The sequence below is a fragment of the Chenopodium album genome, chromosome 4 (genome assembly GCF_948465745.1).
Source record: "Chenopodium album chromosome 4, dcCheAlbu1.1, whole genome shotgun sequence".
Lineage (NCBI taxonomy): Eukaryota > Viridiplantae > Streptophyta > Magnoliopsida > Caryophyllales > Amaranthaceae > Chenopodium > Chenopodium album.
In genome coordinates this window covers 3,025,589-3,048,796 of record NC_137837.1, presented here as the reverse complement: position 1 = coordinate 3,048,796, position 23,208 = coordinate 3,025,589, and the positions used below count along the sequence as shown (strand labels likewise).

Genomic DNA, 23,208 nt, shown 5'->3' with positions numbered 1-23,208 from the left:
ATTTTTAAGGTACAAAATTTAAGTTTTAGATTTTGTTATTGATTTGAAAATTTGGTACAAATTTTCAATTAAGCGCCATGAATATAATTTTTCCAAAAGTTTGATTTTTATTAAAAAAAATTGGAACTTTTAATAAGTGTACTTTTGATGTAAAATGAGAAGACAATAATTGTTGATTGTAGACTTGGAGTGGAGGGAGATTTTGTTTTTTTAAGAGTTTGTCGAGAAAGTTTAAAGTTAAAAAATTGTTGTGATTTTTTATGTATAAAATGTAGTTATAATGTTTCAAATTGTTTAAGGTAAACATATGATGGATATTTATGAATTCATGTGTTATCACTTATCAATTCCTTATCACGAAGTGATTTACGTTAGTGACAAGGTTGTGATTTAACATATATAATCATACTGTATTTTTTTTATAATAATAGTTGCAACTAAATTTTGATATAAACGCAACACATTGATTAGTATTGACAATTCGACGTATCGATCTTATAATTGATAGAAAAATTCTCAATTTCCCCACATAAGCATTTAATGTATATTTGTTGAATAGTATTCACCAGCTTACAAACTAACATTATCAGCTTTAACGACAAATAAATAATTTTGTATTAAACTCCTAAAAAATAGTATTTGTATATTTGATGGAGTAACTAGAATCATAACAATATTCCAGCTCATAATTGTAGTTTTCTCCATAAATGTCTCTTATAATCTTGGATAAGCAAAGGTTTCCACACATATGCCACTTTTACTTATACTAGAAGAATGAAGTCGCAGTCGTCTTTGTATGAGAGCAGAGAAAAAGTTAGAGAGAGTAAACGCAAAATTGACAACATTAATCCACAAAATTCTCTTGTAAAATCGAAGCAATATTGAAGATTGACCATTAATTACCGAATGAAAACTCAAATTTGGTAAGTTGAATTAATGGGTAAAACCCTAGAAAATTACAGAAAGGTGGAGTTCTAAAGAGGAGGAGGTCTCAACTTCATAAATGTAAAACGAAAAGGTAATGAGGAAAAGCTGGAAAAACAAAAGGGAAGGGTAAACTGCTAACATAACGACATAAATGAAATTTTGTGGCAAGGACGACAAAAATGGGTAATTTATCGGTGTTAAGCTATACTACTATAATAGAAGTTTGCATATATTTGTAAAGGTTTTAGATGTAGACGAGTACAAATGACTTGCGTCAAAAAAAAATAAATAAATAAAATAAAATGAAACCTACCTTGTTACTTGTTGAATTACATAACCAATCAAATTATCTATCAATGAACACTAAAGGTGCATAAAATGAACAAATTACCAAACACTACCCTCCATAGTTTTTTAATATGCTATACTATATTTCATGAATATCCAATACTATTAATATTTCATAGCATTTGGAAAACAATCAGTGTACTATGCGCATCGTGTTAGTTTATAATCAATGCATTGTCTATTAGCAAATAAATAATGTGAAATGATCGAGTAAGGGCCTATTCTGATTAATTGAACTGAATTGAATTGAACTGAACTTATTGGAGCAGATCTGAAATGAACTAAACTGAATATTTTACGAGAGAAGAAAATTAAGAACTGAATTGAACTTATTGGAGCTAAACTGAAGTGAATTGAACTGTACTGAAAATAAGCAGAAGAGAACAAACCCTAAAAAGAACTTCCATAGACCATACATCAACCACCCTCACATGTTTCTTTTTTAATTCATTATCTACAGGCCATACACTTGAAAGTATAGGGAGTAAGAGAATCCCTATCCCCAACTATACTCACTTGATAGGATTCAAACCCCAAACCTCTATAATATGAAGTAAGAGTTTTTCCAGTGAGCTAACAATATGGTGTAAACTTAGGTGAATGTTACTTATCATAGTCTAATAAGTCAACAACATATGCCATTACTAGCTGGTTGATACTTTTAAGCAAATTATTAAAAGCTTGATTATGAGGCAATATTCACATATACCCATGTCATGTGTATACATATATTGAAATTAACTTCTAAATTTGTATAATTTTTCATCAAATGAGTCGCATAAATTATACAAAAGTTCATATCTAACGAGTAAGTGTTAACTTTCCCAAAAATCATAAAAGTGTATTGCTTAGTCTTGACTTATTAAGTTCATATAATTCATTCATTTAAATCCAATCATGTATTCTTCACATATTTATTTACAATTGATCAAGTTCAACTCGAATTATAATTTTTTTATTGTTCGCTGAGTCAGTTTAACAAACAACATAAAAAACTAGAAGAAACAATTTAAAAGTTCAATTAAGCCCAACTTTGAGCTCAAACTCACAAATTTATTATCAAACATAGACCAATCAACTTAGGGCCTATTCTCTTAAGTTGAAATTCAATTCAGTTCAGCTCAGTTCAGTTCAGCTCCTAATTTTCTTCTCTTATAAAATATTCATTTCAGCTCAGTTCAGTTCAGTTCATTCCAGCTCAGTTCAGTTCAGTTCAGTTCAGTTCAGTTCAGTTCAGTTCAGCTGAGTTCAGTCAATGAGAACAGACCCTTAATACTTTAGAGTCGAGACATCCCTATCCTTGGCATTATTATTAGATGCTTGTTTTCGACAATTTTACAAAATATCAAGGATAACTAATAAAGATAAAGACTTTGAAAATTTGAGTAAAGTAGATTTTTAATGCGAGACAAAAGGATCATTTTTTAATAAAATTGTAGAACGGCTATACGTGATTAGGGATGTCAATGGGGCGGGGCGGGGCGGATGTTGGCTTTCCCATCCCCATCCCCACCTAATATTTTCATCCCCATCCCCATCCCCATCCCCATCCCCGCGGCGGGTCCAATTTTCATCCCCATCCCCGCCCCACCGGGTACAACTCCAAAACCATCCCCGCCCCACCCCCCACTTGGATATCCATCCCCACCTAATCCCCACCAAAGATCCGCCTAATCCCCACCCAAGATCCACCTAATATCTGTATCTCAAATACACAATCTTACATAATTAATACGAATTATAAAATAAAACATTCTATACACATTTTTGTGTTATAATATAAGTGTCGTGCAAAGTATTATAATTAATATTGTATTTCATGTAATTATTTTATAAATAGAATAAAAGTATGTAATTTTGCGTTAAAAGATATATAGATGTGGGTATGAGGTGGGGATGGGGCGGGTACGAAGTGGGGCGGGTGGGGCGGGTACAACTTAAAATCCACCCCGCCCCATCACCCATGGCGGGTATGGTTTTTATCCCCATCCCCGCCCCACCACCCGCAAAACTGAGACCCATCCCCGCCCCATTGGGGCGGGTCTCCTACTTGACCCGCCCCACTGACACCCCTATACGTGATGTGCGTGCCATATACAACTCGTCATATGGAGGCTCTTTTGATCTTATCTTATGTCACAACATCAGCGAGGGACAATATATAAAGAAATATTTCTAAGGGTATAAATGTTTGCACATAATTTTTAAAAGTTCAAAAAAAAAAAAAAAAAAAAAGAAAGAAGTCAATTAACATCCATCAATGAGGACAAATAATTGTTTTTTTTTTTTTTTTGAATAGCTGGGCAAATAATTGTTAAGCATTCATAGGGATATAAATATCCCCACACTATTAATAAGAGTTTACTTTTTTTTTTTGGCTAAATATTAGGTTTAATAAAGGCAGAGAAATTTAGTTAACTTTTGGTTAGTTGTTTTGATTAGTCTAGTTCAAGAAAAATAAGATTTCATAAGGGTTATCCAATTTAAATTACAACAAAAATAAGTGTTAATATGATCTAATACATTAGAAAAGTACAAAAACGGATCTGGATCCGGGTCCATTCGGACCCGGTCTGGACCCGGATCCAGATCCGACCCGTTGCCATCCCTAAATAAAACACACCCAAAAGGCCAAAATAGTAGTTTTTCATGCCATTTTTTCACGTGTGATATAAAACACAATTAAATAGTCTATTGTAAACTCTTCATATCATTCAACAATTTGATTTGGACATCATTGTTGGACCAACCCAACATAGATGGTGGACCTATTTGCGTGGACATATATTTAACATCATAATACAATTAAGATTTTCAGCAAAGACATCACTCTTCACTCATTCAGACTTTCAGAGTATATTGTCCTCTATATTGTATTCCTTCAGCCCAATAATATAACGCATCTAATTTTCTAATAATGACACCAATAATTTGCCACAAGAAGATCCTTCAGATTTTGTAAACAGGGCTTAATTCCATGTATTAGATAGTCAAAAATCACCCCCAAGAATTTTAGACTAGCATCCCATCATCATTTTTTAACACTGAACTACATAAACTAGATAACTCAACAAATAAATTTCCTGCTGAACCGAACATGCAACCGCCGCGTATAGTTGTATAGACAAGCACTAGGCGTGGTCATTTTAACACTTCATTGCAAAGTGTATTGCACATCAGCAGTTGGTAGCAAACTAGCAACTAGCAACCTCTTCTTAACAATACAATCGGTCATGTGGTCAATATTCGTACTCATACGATCCAATTTACAAGTTTTATACAAGATGGGTGTCATATTGCTCTGAAATCCTATAGTCGAAACATAATAGTAAGTTAGTAACCTGCAAATCAGAATTTTATGACTGCCAAATACAGAAATACTACTAGGACGTAAAAAATCAGTCTTGTTACTTGCACACCGTTACACTCGCCATTCCTTTGATATAGACGTGTAATCAAATATATATGCACATATAACATTTCCTTTGTATTAATATGCACTGTAGCAGCAAATTATCATCTTTAGTAATGTACCTACAAGGTAACTGAATTATGACGGCAGAGAAGGTGGCCTAAGCAAAAAAATTAGGCACCATTGTCACCAACTCGAAAATTGTTTTCTCAAAACTTGCGTAGTTTATGCCAGTGTCTTGGCACTACTCAAGACCAGGTCGGACAATGACCTCTAAAAAATCCAAGTGGATAAATCTTGAATCTATTCATCTTTCAGATTCAGCTTCCTCACCATGCTTCTGACTGCCTAGCCTAACAATGTCTTCAACAAGTATCTTCCCCTCTGATAAAAACAATCACACAGAATCAGTAAAGCAAAAGAACTGGGTCAGACCAACTTAAAGATGTCTTCTAGTACAAAAAATGTTAGTGCCAAATTAATAGAGATCTAAGAGCACTCATACATGACAACTAATAACACTTTCATGCTAGGAAAGAAAATCGATCCCTACTCCTAGCTTATACGAAGTATATGTTAAGAATATCACACTTCATTCTAAATAATAGGGGCTGCAATTGATTTTAGGCTATTTAAAAACTTAGAAGTAAATATACTACAGCTAGCCTTCATTATAAAAAACTTCAAAATATACAACATAATAATATAGAAGAACGGTATAGGATAATTTAGGTAGGTTTAAAAATTACACTCTCATTTTAGAAAGTGATATACTACGTACTATTCAGATAGTTTGAAACAGATATGTAGTTTAGAACTTTAGATTTAGAGACGGAGGGAGTGTATTAAACGAACCTCTGTCTTTTGACAGCTTGCTGATGAGCTCTTGGATACCATCTTTGTCAATTTTGTTTTTCAGATATGCAGCAGCAGAAGCTACTTCCTCTGGAGTCACCTTCCCATCGTAATCCCTAGATGTCAAGAAACAGGTCTAATATCAGCATTGTCTCTATTATGCAGCAGTTAAACTAAAGGTCATATAATACAAGAGCAAGATTACACATAAAGAAAATATAAAGAAATATAATAGTCCGTGCACGAGAGTCAAACATGTGAAACAACACTACGGCCTTATTATATCAGTGCCTTAACTAGTTCCACCTCACTAATGCAGAAGAATTTCTGACTCAATATTCTCAAGACCTCAACTAGTCATACAAATAAAATACCCAAAAAAATTAAGGCTGGAATTTGCCTAGCTTAGAATAACAGCATATCACAAGTACATTACTTAGTCCAATTATTTAACAATGTATACAAAGTTACACAAGGGATTTGCAATTAAGCCCTTGGTTTCTAGCCGGGGGAGAGGGGGCCAGTAGGTGGGAAATCTCGATATAGATCAAGTCCATAATTTAGATAATTTCATCATTGGCTAGCTCAATCATTCAACAATGTTTACACAAGAGATTTGCAGTTAATAATGCCCTTGGTTCCTAAAACCAGGAGGGGGCCAGGAGGTGGGAATTCTCTATATAGCAAGTCCATGATTTAGGGGTCGTTATTATTGCCAGATATCATAACATCAAGAGTAAAACACGGATGAATGTCAGCCACATGTCAAAACAATTCGTCATTGTTCTAGCTTGAGAGCCACAATCCATATAAAAACATAGTTATGTACTCCAAGATCTCCACAGGCTAATAAATATCTAACTAAAACCTGCCAGATAATAATCTCAATAGCATACCTATCAAGCAATCGCCATTCACCACCAATCTTCTCATCCACATCATCAATTTCTTTTTCAAGTTTTTGAAGAATAGCATCCACCTGATACAGCAAAATAAAAGAATCCCAGTAATTCAATAGGTACAGGAAATAAACAGAATTACAGATGCATCAGCCAATGGAATAATATCATCTAGTTTAAGAGAATCTGGATCAGAAAAATAAAAACTCGTGCAGACCTTGTTTATCAGTGCTGAAGAAACTTGAGCAGTATCTAACTCTTCTTCATCACCCTCCCGGGCAGCTTTGTATGCCTCCTTAGCTTCAGCTTCCCCCTCTTTGCCCTCCTTGTCCACCATAGTATTGTATAACTCTATCTGGAAAAGAGAATTAGAGACATAAATCCTGCGTCCTAAAGTGGTGGAAAAGTTAGTTTGAAGAAACTAGTTCCAACTGTTCACTTACCTCCTTATTCACAAGTCTCAAGAATTCCTCCCGTTCCCTGCTCACTGACTAACGAAAGTAAAATATAGCAAAAATTAGTAACATACAACAATACAACGCTTTGTTGTAATACATCTAGCACCAAAATATTCTTACTGATGCGGAAGCCAGAACAGCCAATGCACGACTGAGCTCACAAAGCTGATCGTCTTTATCTGACAATGCAGCCTTTTCGTAATCTTGTGCTTGCCTGTTAGTTGCATCCACCATCTCTTCCAAGGCAACATCCTTTTCACTAACAGTAGACTCCTTAAGTTTCGCCTTTTCTTCTTCTGCTTTCATTTTCTCCTCCTCTTCCTACAATTTGGTAAGTTAGAACATAAGTTTATTGAAGTCTGAAACCCAATACACGAATAAACTTTAATATATTTATCCTCAGACAAGTCTCAGACAAGTGAAGCAGGTTTTAGCCTAAAGGAGAGAGCATAGGGAATGCTTTACATGGTGTTCAGAAGGTTAGAAAGAGGAATGAGCAGCCAGTAAAATTTAGCATTTTAAAACCTAATACGTTCGGAGTAAAAGGGACTAAAACCTTGATCATTTCTTCCTGCATTTCAAGGAACTCTAACTTTCTCCTCCTTTCTGAAACTGCATCCTCAGAAGGCAAAGATGTTGCTCCAATGGTATCAACAACCTCATCTGGCAAAGAGGAAATAGCAAACTCCACGGCTTCCTCAGGCTTGATTGTTCCAGACACATTGAAGGCTCTGCCAAAAGAAGTGTAGATCAGCGCACAAAGTTGGGAACTAGCACTAATAAGCTTTATTTAATATATAATAAACAAACATCAAGTGATGAAATTCCTTATAAACCAGAAGAATTTCCAAGAAAAACACTGCCTACCTGGAAAGAATAAGAAGAGATGACGGAACAGAGTGATTGAGAGATAAGTCCAACCAATCACGCAGCTGCACATACATGAAAACTTGAATGAATGAACATTGACCAGAATCAGGTACTATAGATAGCCGAGAACCACCATGGTAAAATTAGTTGACAAGCACAAATTATTCTAAATCATAAGATTAGCAATTTGTATGGGTTCAAAATTACATCATTTCACTCACGAAGGCACAAATTTACTGCAACCATAAATAATGGTTAGATTAAAACAAAGATCAACACAAGTAGTGCATCATCCACTTAAAAGTCAAAAATAAATTTGGTAGAGCACTGTGAGCAAACCTGTTGACGCATCTCTTCAACAGAAAGCAAACCAAGTAAACCTCTATCTCTACATGCTTGACGAAGCTCTGCCTCTGAAAGTGACTCAACACCCTCGGCTTGTATCATCTTATCATCCTCTTTAATCCTTCCAAAAGAAAATAGTTAGTGTCCACTATCATAGTGCAAAACTCAATAATGAAACACCAACATTATTTAATCATTTAAAATGGACAACGAATTTAAACACACACAACCAACTAAAAAATTCATGGAAGCATTTAGCCCAAGTTAGTCAAGTCCATGAATTCACTTAAATGAGACAAATTCAGAAAACAAAAATCTAAGAGCCAAATGAGTACATGTTATGAACTGGAAATTTCTGCAGAAATTCTGAAGAATTTTGATAGAAATTTGCATTAAAAGCTAAAAATAAAGAGTAATACAAGCTTTCGAGATGCTTTTTCTCTCCCAAACTGTATAAAAAGAATAAAAAAAACTTTAAATAGTATTCTTTATAACAATCTCTCCTTATTCTTCTCTTATTCATAGCATTAATCCTCTAATTCACTCACTAACATATATATATATATATATATATATATATATATATATATATATATATATATATATATATATATATATATATATATATATATATATATTGCATTATCTAATACGCTTTTCCAAAAATGCTAATTCATAGCAGTACAAATCAGAAAATAGATTCAGAATGTGACACTAAGCAAGACATAAGCTAATGACAGCAGGGCACAAAAGGTTCAACCAACCAAAATATAAAATAATAATAATAATTATTGTTGGAATTTATAGGGAATTTCATGTTTTTTAAACAAAAGCCACCCCCCCCCCCCCCCCCCCACACACAACACCCCCCAAGGTATAGTTTGAGGAATGGTGGAAGGTTGAAGCAAAATATCAACATAATTATGACCAAGAAAAATCTAGTCCCATAAACCAACACATAAAAATTATATTTAACTTTTCTGCAAAGTTTAGATTCAATATATTAATGTATTGAACAACTTTGGAAATAAATTTTAAGAAATCTACAGGTCCTGTGTTATTACAAGTTTACAACTGTCCTACTACGTAATTTTTATTTAAGGATGTTCCAATAGTAGAATTTAAATGCAAAATACCCTATACAATAGATGCATAACTTCACTAAAATATGATATAATCACATCAACCTTATCTCAATACCTTTAAATAGGCTTTTGCTAAAGAGTGCAACCTTACAACATATTATTGAAAAAAAAAAAAAAAAGCTGTTTTTCATTAGACATTCACATCCAAATTTTACGGAGCACAGTACAAGAATTTTGCTACTTCAAAATAAATGAGAAGATTAAAGAATGATAAGCCCATTTATTTGTCCATTGTAGCCCAGAGATAAAGAACATCAAGTGTGATTTTTAATCAATAGGGCAGTGAAAGTGACACAGAGCATGTATATTACCTAACTAATCAAGGCCTCACCAGAAATTCACCCCCCAGGTGTTATGGTATTACTATTTGATGATTTACAAAGCAAGTACTCCCTCCGTCCCTAAAATATTGCTCCACTTCCTATCAAGTAACGCAGTTCCCACAATTTTTGTGTCTACTTTCTTCTACCCCACATACAAAAAGACAAGATTGCCTTACCCACTCAATAAAACTATTAAAAAGGGTAACAAAAAGTAGCATATAATTCATCCAAGATCATAAGTCAGATACCAGCAGTATCTTGCTACTTAAAAGGTATAAAACTAACAGCACTCTATAGACTCAATCAACACTGATTTAAAGCGAAATATACGCAGTATGTTTCTTCAATGCCATGCCCCCTCCCCCAGCTAATAGTTACACATAATATAATCATAAGAAATACACCTAACCAAACAAGTATAACGTATTATTATATAAGAATTGGTAACTTACTTCCGAAGCTTGTCTCGAAGCATAAAACGTAAATATGCATCAGTCCCAAATGGCCTGATACCCATATATTTGCACATATTTACCAATCGAGGCCTGTAACAAAGAAACCAACTTCACTAAAGCAACAAAATAAGGAAAACAGACGACCTGGTTTCAACCTATAAAACAGGTCATCTATGATCCGGCAAAAAAGAAAACACCACGAACCTGCTAATGTTGTCAAGAGTCAATTCATCATTAAACAACTTGGCAAAATTCAGGATTTCTTCATTGGAGACATCTTCACCCCTCCTAACCTGTAAATATTATGATTTAATTATGGAAAATAAAAGTAGATGTGAAGATATATCTTACAAGATGAGACAATGATAATATCGTTACTTTGTTCACAAATTCATCAAGATCTTCTGCTGTCTGTTTAATGTCTCCACTACGAGAATTTTTTATTTCCTTTGCCATTTCTTTCACTGTATCCTGAAGAAACTTGGCATACTCAATTCTAGCATTTAGCTTCCTTTTCAGTTTCTCCTGTAAAAAAGCTAGAAGATATGAGAGCATAGACATAATGTTAAATTCCAATTTACATTAAATGGTAGACAACAAGCACCACACAGCAGCTCACAACCCTCCCCATCAGCTAAATGAAGGGTACAAAAGGAAATCCGCTGCACCAGCAGTTCTTGGTGGAAAACATAGAAGGTATATGCAAAGACAAAGTGGGAATCCTAAATTAAAGCTACCCACTGCCAATCATATTTTCAGTAGAATAAAAATACAGTTTAATGTAGAACTTTTCTGTTCTAGGTGTTACTATGACTTACTTCCAGTTCACTTTTCACGGGATTTTCAGTTCTAATGCAGAGTACAAGTATGTATGGATAAATTACAAATATCAAATTCAATTAATTAATATGCTAGAAAGTAGAAACATGAGAATAAGTACAGCACAAAGATATTGCTATCAGTATTCCAAAACATTCAATAAAAAAAAAAAAAAAAGCTACACTACCACAATGCATCAATAAACAAAGATGCAAAGTATAAAGCATGAAATATAGCAAGATCCCTATGCAGTTCAAAGTCTGCAACAATACCAAACAGTTGACATTACTAGAAAATGCCACCACAACAAATTAAAATTACCTGTTCCTTCATCTTGTCTTGGAAAGTTGATGGCAGCATGTTGGGAAATAATTTCAAAAATACCGGCAGTAAGAATTCCATGAATGGTACAATAATAAAAACTGCAACTGGAACTAGCCTGAAGATATCAGCTGTAGTTCGGGTGAGTTGTTGTCTCTCTCTCCTTGATAGACTCTTGCCCTTGGAAAGCTTCGATAGCAACCTCAAGCTTATTCTAACATCAGCCCAAAGTAATTTTGTGCCCAACCAATAATGCTTCATAGCAGATACAAATTCATCCTTCCAATGACGAAGCTTAACAGCCCAATCCGCTCTAAATTAACAGAAAACCTACATAAATATATTTGCAGAAAATTTTGTCTAAGAAAGATTTAAAATTTTACCTGCTCATTGAAGCAACAGCCCTCAATGCAGGCCCAATCCCTAAAAGGGTAGCCCAAACCTTTTGCATTATTGTTTTTGCACTCTTTTGATTTTCTTGCATTTGCTTAGCTATGGCTTTAGCTTTAGCTGAGCTAAGACCCTCAACTGCTTGATCACATTCTTCAGGTGAAGGTTCTTTTGATTGAGAGACAGCTGTTTCTTCATCTTTGTCATTATTATTATGGAGCTCTGGTTGACCTGATGCTGCTGATGAAGAATAACGCAAAAGTTGTGACCGCCAGCCAGCTCCTAAAGGCGATCCATAGTTGAGATGTACATTAACTGATGTCAAAGCTGAACTCCGAGCAAAATGATTGTGTAGATACCCAGCAGAAGAAAAAAGTTGCAATTTATCTTTGGTTACTGAATTTGATTCCCTCTCGTTCCTTGAATCAATATCCATAGAAGGAAGAGCAGCAGCCCAACTCTGTGAATGAGGGACAAGGGATGATTGCTCTTGCTCAAAACTTGAAAAACAACGGAAAGAGCCATTGCGTTGAGTCCATGCACTGGCAAGGGCTTTCCTCCGGCGCAAAATAGCTCTTGTTGCCATGAGGAATTCCCTTAAAGTAAAAAATTAATCTAAATCTCCCCTAGATCACTACTTCTTGATGCCCATGGGATGATGAATTATTCTCCAATCATGCAACATTAGCGAGTGCCAACGCCTGATGAAACTCGTGAAAAGAATAAAATCAATAGACAAAAACAAGCTTGATTGATTGAGAAACCACTAGAATGACACATTCTCAACAAACTATGAAGTACTAAATAAGCAAAAGGCACAAAAAAATTCCCAAGAGCCAACTATGTACAAAAGTTGACGGGTTACAATAGTAACATGAAGAGTATAGAATTACTCCATTACATAGAGTGAAGAGCTCATTTTGACCTACTAATTAAAACACTATCTTGTTTCTAGGCTTCTAGCACTATCCCTATCCAACCCAAACTCTGCATTATGAGCTATGGTATAAATTTGTTTTGTTACTTTGCGAATCAGTCCTGGATGAATCTCAAATCTCTCTCCAATATTCCAACCTAAAATCAAGCATGGAATAGTGCAATTTTTTCATGTATCTTCTCGGTGCCTAATCTCGAGACAGAAAAACTTATTTTCAAAAAAATATATGCAACTGCCTAATTGCTAGGTAGCTCCAACTAATATTCATTCAAAAATCAAAATAACACAACATCTCCTACAGTTTTCACAATTAATTTCCAAACATCAATAAACATTATATAACTAAAATTTGACCTCAAAATCAAACTTCCACATTATGATATAGCATTCAAACCCTACTAAATCAATGTCAGATAATTATAAACAATAATATACCAAAATTAGCATCGAAAAAACAAATTCAATCGGAAAAAAATACGATCAACAAAGCAAACGCACACATTTTCAGAAGAAATCCACAAAAATCCAGTTCTAATTTCAACATAAATTAGCTATAACACTATCATCGCAACGAACTCAAACAAATTGCGAACAATATAATCACCATTTTTCATTTCTCCAGAAAAAAATCAACTAATCAATTATAATTGTAAAACATACTTTGCATTAGCAAAAAAAACCTTACAAAAACAAAGATTAAAATGAAATAAAATTGTGATTCGAGATTCAAACCTTGAAAAATCGAAATCCCTAGCAATGGCAGAAGAAGAAGAATTAGAGAAGTGTTAGAAAGTTCTAGGTGGTAGAAATGGAGAGAGGAAGGAAGGGTAAGTGAAAGTGTGCGGAGTTGAGGAGAGAGAAACTTGAGGAAAAAGTCAGAAATAAAAAGAGGGGTTTTTGGTTTTAGGCGCTTCGTAAGTTTTTTTAGAGAGAGAAAGTTGAGTGTGTTGGAAAAATGTGTAGTAAGAAATTGATTGTTAAAATTATTTTCTGAAAGAAGGTCTCTCCATCCTCCACGTAAGGCTTGAATTTTATTCTGTGTCTGTTTATACACGTCCAAATGAGATTTAAGTGTAACGTCTCACGTTTCATTGTTTTAGTCCATCTATGCCAACTTCGCACCACCTGAGTCTACGACGATATTCTCGTAGCCTCGTAGGATACTTTCTTCGTTTCATAATAATCGCACTAATAAAAGTAGACATAAACACTAATCTAAAAATATTTTATATGGCAACATATGTTTTTTTTAATTTTTGTTTATTGATATTAAATATAGTTTATAGTAAGCATATAAATAGAGCAAAAGTCAAACTGTTGCGATTATTATGAAGTGAAGGTAGTAATCCTAAACTTATACTTGTATTATTAAATAGTGTTTTTTTTTTTTTTTTTTTTTTTTTTGTGATTAAACCTTATTACATTGATTCTTTATTACAATATTTGTTCTTTAAATTATTGGAAAAAATATAAAAAAACTGCATATAAAAAGCTAAAATAAAAAAAATTGACAATAAATAAACATTTATTACACTAATTTACTCGTAAATAGTTAATAAATTCCCAACTTACTGCTAAAAAATAAAGTATATTAAATGCTTATATGCAGTCCGCATATAGCATTACCATAAATTATTTTAGCCAGGCTTAATATGTATTGATCGGAAATTATGGTCAAGAGAATCGGGCAGGCGGGTATACAAGGTTCCCCTTTCATTTGGGAAAAACCACAAAGTAATCAAAATCTACTTGGATATGGAAGAATTTAAGTTCTAATAAATCTAGTCTGGAAGCATTTTATGCACTGGTGTAGTAATAGATCTTGAAATACAAGATAAAATTTAGCACAAAAAACGAAATTGGAAAGACCAAACAAACCTGGGAGATGATTAAAGATAAAATGTTCATACTTGTATTATTTTCCAGAAAATGTTTTCCACCCAACCAAATACAGCTTAAGAGTAAGAATTTCAATTCAACTACTAGCTAGTTAGAGTCCGATATCATCTGTAATACCCTTTCGGCTGCAGTTTACTGAGCATTTAAAAGCCATGTTTCTCTACCTTCAATGCTCACACGGAGTTCATAATCCAGCCTTTAAAAATATTCTCCAGCAAGTTCCTTGAGAGAAAAACAGTGCAAATATTCAAAGAAAACAAGAGATGTATCTATGCTGTAGAAAAAGGTCCAAACAATGGGGAAGAGAAGTACTACTTGTAACTATGTTGTAGATTTGATAAATTTGGTCCTCACAGAGAATTTTGATGCTGCAACCGTGATTGCCTTGCGTGCTACACTTTCTGGCACTCCGTTTATTTCATAAATTATTCTCCCGGCTCTAACACCAGCTACCCAATGTGCTATGTTTCCTTTCCCACGACCCATACGTGTTTCTGCAGGTCTTAGAGTAATCGGTTTGTGCGGAAATATGCGCATGAATAGTTTTCCACCACGCATGTTTCTTTTGATTGCTAGCTGCCCTGCTGTAATTTGTTTTGATGTGATCCAAGCTGGTTCAAGTGCCTGAAGAGCATACTTACCAAAAGAAAGATCATTATCTGAAACTCCCTTCATTTCACCTCTATTTCTGCGTTGTTTGCTGAATCTCTTCCTTACATTTGCGTATATCCCTGATGTAGAATTGTAGCGTACAGATACTGCCATCCTAGGAACACTCAAAGAATAACCAGATCGTGGCTGAGCAATAACTGATCCTAAAGCAGGACTACAGCCTGCATTTCTCCATAAAGAGCCCATTGCAGGAATAAGATCACTGGATTTCTTCAAAGTAGTTCCCAGAGAAGAAGGTGACATGGTCCATCCTGAGCTGTATGAGCCAAGAGTAGCAGATGGTTGGCCCTGCGTTACAGTTGAAGAGCTGCGAATCGCAGAACTAGCCTGCCTCAGTGTATTGACAAGGGGGCTGTTTTTGATTCGAGAGAGCACTCTAGCAGCCATCAGTAACTTCTAGCTCTCTCTGCACTCAAGAATAACCAAGTATATTGATGTCTCAACAAATCACAAGATAGAATGGTATACTGTTGATGAATTGCAAAAAGAAATCATGACACGGCAAGAGCATTACTCTATGTTGATAAAAATCTAGATAAGCTTAAGGTAATACTTCTTCCGTTTTCTTTTAATGGCAATGTAGTGGGGATGCACAATATATTAGGAGATGAGAGAGATAAAAAGGGGCTCAAAGTGTTGAGGAGAGAGATAAAGAAACTCATTGGCCAACAACTTCCAAAAAAGGAGCAAGTTGCAATTATAAAAGAGCAATGGAAGTACTACAGAGAAACTGCCTGGTTAGAAAGGCAAGTAGGCAATAATGGCCTTCATTGTTGTCAGAATGAAGACCATTATATAAATTACAAAGCATAATCTCTCTAAACCTTCCCACACATTTTCCCAACCTTCTCATCCTCCAAGAAAACGCCATTAAGTCATTGTAATATTATGTGAATAAGATGATATAAAGGTTTTCAAAACAATATACAAATGACCAATACAGGCAATAATGACTAGACAACCAGACAGGTGTGGCTCAAAAGTCAAAACAAGTATCACATACCTCACTATGTTTCAAAACCTAAGCAGAAACAAATAAACTCAGTATCACATATATCAAGTGCAACCAGTACAATAGTAAATTCTTTAGCACCCATAGCTACAAAGTATGAAACCGGATACACAAGCAATTTAAAAAATTGAATCATTGACTTAGGTTTGACAACTTGCCCTCTAAACTCTACTATTGATCATCATCTAATTGAAATTGATTTAAAGTCACTCTATTTCTTTGTATGGGCAATGGTTATTATCAGACTCCATCAAACATTTCCCTCATAATACTTCAAAATGCCATCACATATACCTACATTATCCTCATGAAGTTTCACAGATATATGATATGGTTTCCTTTATCTATGGAGCAGCTGTAATTTGGAGTAATAACAATGCAAAGAATATGTACCTTGAAGTTTCATTTCCTTAATCACAAACGAAAGTTGAATTACTTCGCCAAGGGTTTGGGATTCTTTAATATTTTATCACTGATCCAATGCATTTTCAAACTACAATGAGAAAACCCAACACAAACCTAGTCCTTATAGCATCTGCACCAAACTATACGGAACCTTTCGAAACAAAAACCATAACCCAAATTCTAAAAGGCAAGTCCACAACTGCAATAACTTATCTAATAACAAATGAAGAAGTAAAGCATTCCCAGCTTATCACAAAATTATGCATAGCATTTCACTGTCATTTCAGCCAATATACTGATCTCAAAAACAAATTACAAGCAGCCCGAATATTCGGTCTCAGCTCGAGCTCAATAAGATTTGATTGGGCTCGGTTCGAGCTCACCAAGCCTTAAAACCCAAGCTCAGCTCAAGTTCCAAATCTTCCAATACCCTCATAAAGAATTTAGCATTAAGCTCATAAAATACAACACATTCGCAAAAATTGCAACCAAATTAGACGCAATTATCAAATTAGGCTCGAAAAATCACATAAAATTCGTCTCGCTAAAGAAAATCAACGCCAAATTGCACATAGCAAACTTATAACAACAAAATTGATCGTTCTAATCATTCATAACTTCAGTAATTTTAATCAAAAGTTCAAAAATCCATCTTAGAAGAACCGTAAATCGACTATACTGACAATTAAATTAACAACAGTGTGAAACTAAACCCTAGATTGTGAAATTGATATTCGATGATTAAATAAATAAGGAAAAATTGTACCTAAGAAGCTCCTATAATGGAGGAGAGAAAGATCGGAAGGCGCTTCAATGAAGAGCTCGGAGTACGCTCTAATGGAGGAGGGAGATGGGTGCAGCGTAATAAGAGTAATAAGCTTCAAAGGGAAAAATGAAAAATGTACGAGGCTTTTGTGAAATAATGTGACGCTTTGTCAGCCGTTAGATCTACAATTTTTATTTACGGAGTATTTATTTATTTTTAATACTTGTAACGGTTTTTCTAACGAGTGTCCATAATCTATCGATAAGACTAAAGTTTATATGAAGTGCTTGTATTTATATTCGGACTTTATATGTCACATTACAAAATTATCCCATAAAATAAAGGCAGTTTAAGTTTCTCTAACTTATCTGCTATTTAGATCAACTTTGGATGTATAGCAGTATAGTAAGTTCTATTAGTAGTGAACTAGTGAATATGAAAGGAAGGTATGACATACTTGAAATATTAGGGTTGATTTGGTTGATTGCAAGATTTGCAACTTACAAATGCAAAAGTACAAAAAGAACTTGTTCCTTTACTTCTACTCTCTAATTTGGATCATAATTTTCAAGTCAGAACCGTCATGACAGTTGAACCAAGAACACGGAACACCTGTTCCTCGTCCTTTTCGGAATACATGGAAAAAACACACTAAACAGCAAACAAGAATATCTACAAAAATAATACTCCTATATTGTTCATAGTTTCATACATAGAAAATGATTCAGAGAAGAAAAATATTGACCACGAAAGTTGGGCATAGACAATTGTCGTGCCAAGTCCAATTAGATATAACTCATATAAGCACTAAGCTACAATTACATACAGCCATCCAAAAGCCTGTGAAGAGCCAGAAGAAATCAAGAAATTTCCAGCCGCCCCTCCTAATACGAGCAGCCTTCAAACCTTCCTCGACAACGCCAAGTGTGATGTAATGCCAGTAATCTTCCGCTGCAAAGAAAGAATCATCCTCTGCCTTGTGTCCATATCTTCACAGTCTTGTCATTCTCAAGGGCACAAGATGCAATCATATTTTCAGTAGGGTGGCAAGCAACTGATATGACTGTGTCGGTATGACCTTCTAATTTTTGGACAACTTTTCTTGACTGAAGTTCCCACAAGTAAACACAATTATCCTCGGAACCACTAACAACGTACTTTCCATTAGTTGTAGAAAATGCTGCTGAAATGCAGTACTTTGAATTTACATGTCCTGTGTATGTCTTCAAAAACTTTCCATTCTGAAAATTCCACAGCCTCTGCAGATGCAATATTAAGTCACGTAAATCGCAAGAGAATGGGACACAGAAATTACCGCAATAAATCCCAATAGGATTGTCACTTAAACATCAAAGTAGAATATCTACAAAAAGATAGTTACAACAGTATCAGCACAACAATTGCTTACTACACTGTATGTTACATCATTCCTGGATGACGTAACTGTTACTGTTCAACTTTCACAAATAACAATAACAAATAACAGTAAGAGCAAAAGATATGCTGAGAAACGGCAGTAAAATACTTAATGAAAGTTAAGTAACAATTACAAATGAAGATGAACATAAAAAACTTAACACTGGCCTGAGATAAATGATAGGCAAAGATTTTTCCTGCAAACTCAACAAATAGAAATCTGCATTTTTGTGTTGGATTTTGGATAGCACTAGAAAAATAGCAGCTACAGAGGCATGAAGTACTTGGAGTCATTCAAGATATAAACAAAAATACTACTACGTATATAGTTATAAGCCTTCAACAGGATTGGGACTGAACAAGAATTTCGGAAGTTTATAAGCTATCAGGACACAATATTAACATGTATAAAGATTTCCTAATTACACTATAATTTAAATCAACCCAGTTGCCTATGCTCTCAACCCTAATGGTGCAGGTATAGCAAAAGCTTCTCTAAGCGATTTTCCTTTGCAGCCATAAATGCATTTTGTTACCAAACAACAGTGATGGCAAGTACTATACTTACATCAAAAAGGTCCCAAAGTTCATGCTACATTGATAAATAAAGCTTACTGCGCTTATGAATTTCAATTTATAATTTCATCGACAGGGGCTGAGGCGCTGAGCATACAACCAAATTGGAGCTAAATTTTTCTTTGTGAGCAAATGGTTACTGAAAAGCAGAATATATCTCCAGAAAAGATGATAAGACACAGTTTTCTGGTGTTTAAACATTTGAACTCTCAACTGAGAAATCTGTGCTTTGTGTTGTTTGAATTGCTTCCTTGAAATCAATAGCCAGGTGTTAAAGAGAATTATTACAATCAATCTACACAAGGTTTTAAGTCCTTTATAATTTCAATCATGTCCACACAGAGGGGTACACTAAGTTATTCCCATCAGAACATGTTTCAATTACAATAACAACTTCAAATTAAATGCTGGGAACCAATGAATGCTCCCCTCAAAAATGTTTCAAAAAAGCCATCGATTAAGCAATGACAAACATAATCCAATCCCACCATCATCAGACAGCAAATATCTCCAATAAAATTGGGATACTTCATAATTCAACAGGCCAATTAGAAATGAAACCTACCATCCTAGCACACAAAGGTACTATATAAAAGAGAACTGGGCAAAGAAAATCAAACACATACTATATTCAGTGAGATGAAGCAACTAAATTTAAACCACTACCATCCTAGCAAGCAACACAAATCAATCAATCCCAAAACAACATCCTGACCTCAAAAGTCATACATTAACCATGCAAAAAGAGCAAAACAAATTGAAAAAACAACAAACCAAGACATACCCATGTAACTTATCAGTTTTCTGGGCCTCCAAGTCCCAAGCACACAAATTCACAAAATACGAGAAATGTTTGATTCTATCTACTGCGATAAGAATCAGAGAAGTTATTGACTGCCTTGGTCTCTGTTAGCCCTGGTTATTGGACAATAAGAATCAGAGACGTCATTGACTGCATTGGTCTCTGTTAGCCCTGGTTATTGTACAGGGTAGTCCAATCGGCACCAGGTTCGGGCCAAATTAAAAGGGCTATGACCCTCTAATTATCTAACTGGACAGGGCTCATGTAGGGTCTCTCTTAAAAGGGTCATTAATGGGCTCTTGTGAACAACCCTATAAAAATGAAAATAGATATAGGGTCATTAAAAGGGCCACCTAAATAAATAAAAAAGTTGAACGTTCTCTCTCCTCCATTCCCTCTATCCTCTCTCTTTAATGAAGATTTACAGTTACAATGCTTTTGCTTCGCCGGGAGATTCTTCGTCGTCGTCATCTCATCGATGCGCCGAAAGATCCGTCACCTGCTATTGCTTTACAAAACCTAAAATCCTTCTTTAAGATTCCTTTCTTAATAATCTTAAAGATCTGAGTACTTTTTTTGAATTCCCAACTTCAAAAATTTAGATTTAGAAATCATTAGCTCTCAAATACAATATAAGTTGATGAATGTATATTTTTTGCTATTAAAACGATTTGCATAGAACTGGTGTAGGGATATTGTTGTTAGAATTATCATGGAATTATTTATTTATTTTATTTTTGTGAAACAATTTGGAACTTTATATTCTAAAGAAGAAATATTCAAATGAATACTCCATACTGTCCATAGTCCATATACGACTTCTTTACCCATTAATGACCCGTTTTAGTTTTACTTTAGACCCTGACCCACCACCCCTAACCCTCTTGGCCCTGACCCAGCCCCGACCCTCTAAAAATTACAACTGACCCACGAATGACCCGCCCCATTATTGACCCGCTCCGAGCCTCCCCAACCCTCCCAAACCAGGTCTAGTCTATGTAGCCACCCCCAGAAAAAGATAAAGACTCACAAGTCACAACCCCCCCTTGGGATAATATAACCACTCAAACCAAGACATAACTCTTACTTATTCAAGATAATTGTGGCTCGCAATAAGTCCAAAACAGTACAATTTGAATTTGGCAGACAACAGTTGGGCCAAACAAGTGAGTTGCAACCTTCGATCCCAACTGATGAATAGAGAAAAGCTTGGCCAAACCCCTGAAATTTAAACCTATGATATATGGATTTGAAAAGTCCCTTTGACAAAAACATAATCTTTTCTATATTTTTTTACTTACAAATTCCTTATCATCTTGATTCTAACTCTTTAAATCTCTAGCTCATAACTTCGTACGATTGTTTGGCTGATACAAAATCACAAACATACTATTTTCAAACTGAAACAACTAAAAATAAACCAATAGTAGTTATCATACCAATCATCCAAAACAGCAACAAAATCAAACTCTCTCTAACACACACACACACAAAATCATACCAATGGCAAGAATACATTACCACACCAATTAAATCAATCACAAGCATCCTAATTCAACAATCAAAACTAACACACACATAACCAAAATATTAATTAATCCCTAACCTTATTATAAAACACAATTGAACCACATAAAATGCAAACCAACCTAAAAATCAACAAACCCATATAACCAAATTACAAAATTCAAATTAATAACACCAAATAACAATTTCCATACCAGATTATTATCCAATGTACCCACAAGAATAAACTTCCCGTTCGGCGAAAACTTAACGAACGACACCGGAGGATTCTCATCATCAATCAAAGTTTTGACACAATGGCCAGTATTAGTATCCCAAACCCTACACAATCCATCATAACTACTGGAAACAATCAAGGAACCTTCTCGATTAACATCAACAGCAGTAACAGGATCAGAATGAGCAGGCAAAACCTTCAAACACCTCCCAGTCTTAACATCCCAAACCCTAACAGTCTCATCAAAAGACCCAGAAACAAGCATATTCGATTGAGGGTTAAAATTGAGGCAAAAGACGTAATTGGTATGACCCAGAAGGGTTTTGATATTCTGACCGGTGGTGACATCCCAGAGTCTGACGGACTTGTCGTCGGAGGCGGTGGCGAGGAGGCGGGAGTCGGAGGAGAAGGCGACGTCGGAGATGCCTTGATCGTGGCCGATGAAGTGTTGGGCGGCGGAGAAAGGGGGGTCGTCGGAAGAGAGGGAGTGGACGACGGCGGATTTGTCGGCGGAGGAGGAGGCGAGGAAGCGGCCGTCGGAGGAGAATTTGACGGCGGAGATGGCGCGTTTGTGGGGTGTTAGGGTTTGTTTGAGGGTGTATGGTGTGAAGGATTGAGATGGGTCTGTTGTTGAAGACATTGTTGTGTGAATTTGGAAATTTGGAGAGAGATTGTGAATGTGGGGGGTTTTTGTGAAGGGGTTTAGGAGGGAAAGAAGTTGAATGAATGTTGGAGGAGCATATTTGGGCAGATAACTTCCATTAGTATAACACTTATAACACCGATTGAATAACAAACTAACAATGATAACACTAATCGAGTTATCTATGTAATTAAAGGGGGGCTTTTTATCTGGGTCATTTCAAGGTTTGCCCCGTGTAAATTATTGTAAATAATTAGTTGATGAACTTTTTTTTTTTTTTTTTTACAAGAAGAAAATTAATTTCATTGATATAATTTAGCTAAAGGGCACTAACATATAATTCCTAAAAAATAAAAAATTTTAGCACAAGTGCATAACACCTTAAAACTAAATACATTGCAGATTTGATAACAATTGCCTTTATAAAAATTTCATTTGAAGCAATGCAATGTGTGAGTTAACACTTATTTGGCTTGAAATCCATTTATGTGTAATCGTTTTAGTGAAATTACTCATGTGAAATTCTAAATTCTTATGGAAATTATGAAACCCTAAATTTTCAATTATCGCCTTACAAATAGCTAGACCAAGAAAACAACACACACATGCTGTCCTAGTAAATATGGGGGCCCTGTGCAATTTAGAGATATATAAGCTCTTTAATTTATTTATATTCTATATTAAAGATACACAATATACAAAATGGGAAAAAAATCACACTAGACCAAGAAACATATAGTATAGTTGTATTGTCACTATGCCAAATTCA

At 34.9% G+C, this 23,208-nt stretch overlaps 3 protein-coding genes across 5 annotated transcripts; all 3 read right to left on the bottom strand.

The window, feature by feature from the left end:
• Window positions 1-4,741: 4,741 nt before the first annotated feature.
• Window positions 4,742-13,431, bottom strand: LOC145628545 (uncharacterized). 2 transcript variants are annotated; one of them, XM_081680870.1, is made up of 15 exons: window positions 13,237-13,431; window positions 11,561-12,268; window positions 11,178-11,490; window positions 10,416-10,562; window positions 10,242-10,330; window positions 10,035-10,127; window positions 8,109-8,235; window positions 7,767-7,831; window positions 7,456-7,630; window positions 7,020-7,220; window positions 6,885-6,932; window positions 6,659-6,796; window positions 6,439-6,521; window positions 5,543-5,658; window positions 4,742-5,071 (listed from the first exon to the last, which is right to left on the bottom strand). In XM_081680870.1, the coding sequence occupies exons 2-15, from the start codon at window positions 12,151-12,153 to the stop codon at window positions 4,995-4,997; spliced, it is 2,265 nt and encodes a 754-aa protein (XP_081536996.1). In that variant the 5' UTR covers window positions 12,154-12,268; window positions 13,237-13,431; the 3' UTR covers window positions 4,742-4,994. The 2 variants fall into 2 exon arrangements, with proteins under 2 accessions (XP_081536996.1, XP_081536997.1); XM_081680871.1 differs by lacking the exon at window positions 6,439-6,521 and having other exon boundaries at window positions 5,543-5,605; window positions 6,708-6,796; window positions 13,237-13,430.
• A 959-nt stretch (window positions 13,432-14,390) lies between these two features.
• On the bottom strand, window positions 14,391-17,416 carry LOC145628544 (large ribosomal subunit protein uL16c-like). 2 transcript variants are annotated; one of them, XM_081680868.1, is made up of 3 exons: window positions 17,259-17,416; window positions 14,719-15,481; window positions 14,391-14,625 (listed from the first exon to the last, which is right to left on the bottom strand). In XM_081680868.1, exon 2 carries the CDS (start codon window positions 15,460-15,462, stop codon window positions 14,725-14,727), a length of 738 nt encoding a protein of 245 aa, XP_081536994.1. In that variant the 5' UTR covers window positions 15,463-15,481; window positions 17,259-17,416; the 3' UTR covers window positions 14,391-14,625; window positions 14,719-14,724. The 2 variants fall into 2 exon arrangements, with proteins under 2 accessions (XP_081536994.1, XP_081536993.1); XM_081680867.1 differs by having other exon boundaries at window positions 14,391-15,481.
• A 513-nt stretch (window positions 17,417-17,929) lies between these two features.
• Window positions 17,930-22,533, bottom strand: LOC145628543 (COMPASS-like H3K4 histone methylase component WDR5A). Its single transcript, XM_081680866.1, has 2 exons — window positions 21,774-22,533; window positions 17,930-18,517 (listed from the first exon to the last, which is right to left on the bottom strand). The coding sequence occupies exons 1-2, from the start codon at window positions 22,434-22,436 to the stop codon at window positions 18,224-18,226; spliced, it is 957 nt and encodes a 318-aa protein (XP_081536992.1). The 5' UTR covers window positions 22,437-22,533; the 3' UTR covers window positions 17,930-18,223.
• Window positions 22,534-23,208: the final 675 nt, after the last annotated feature.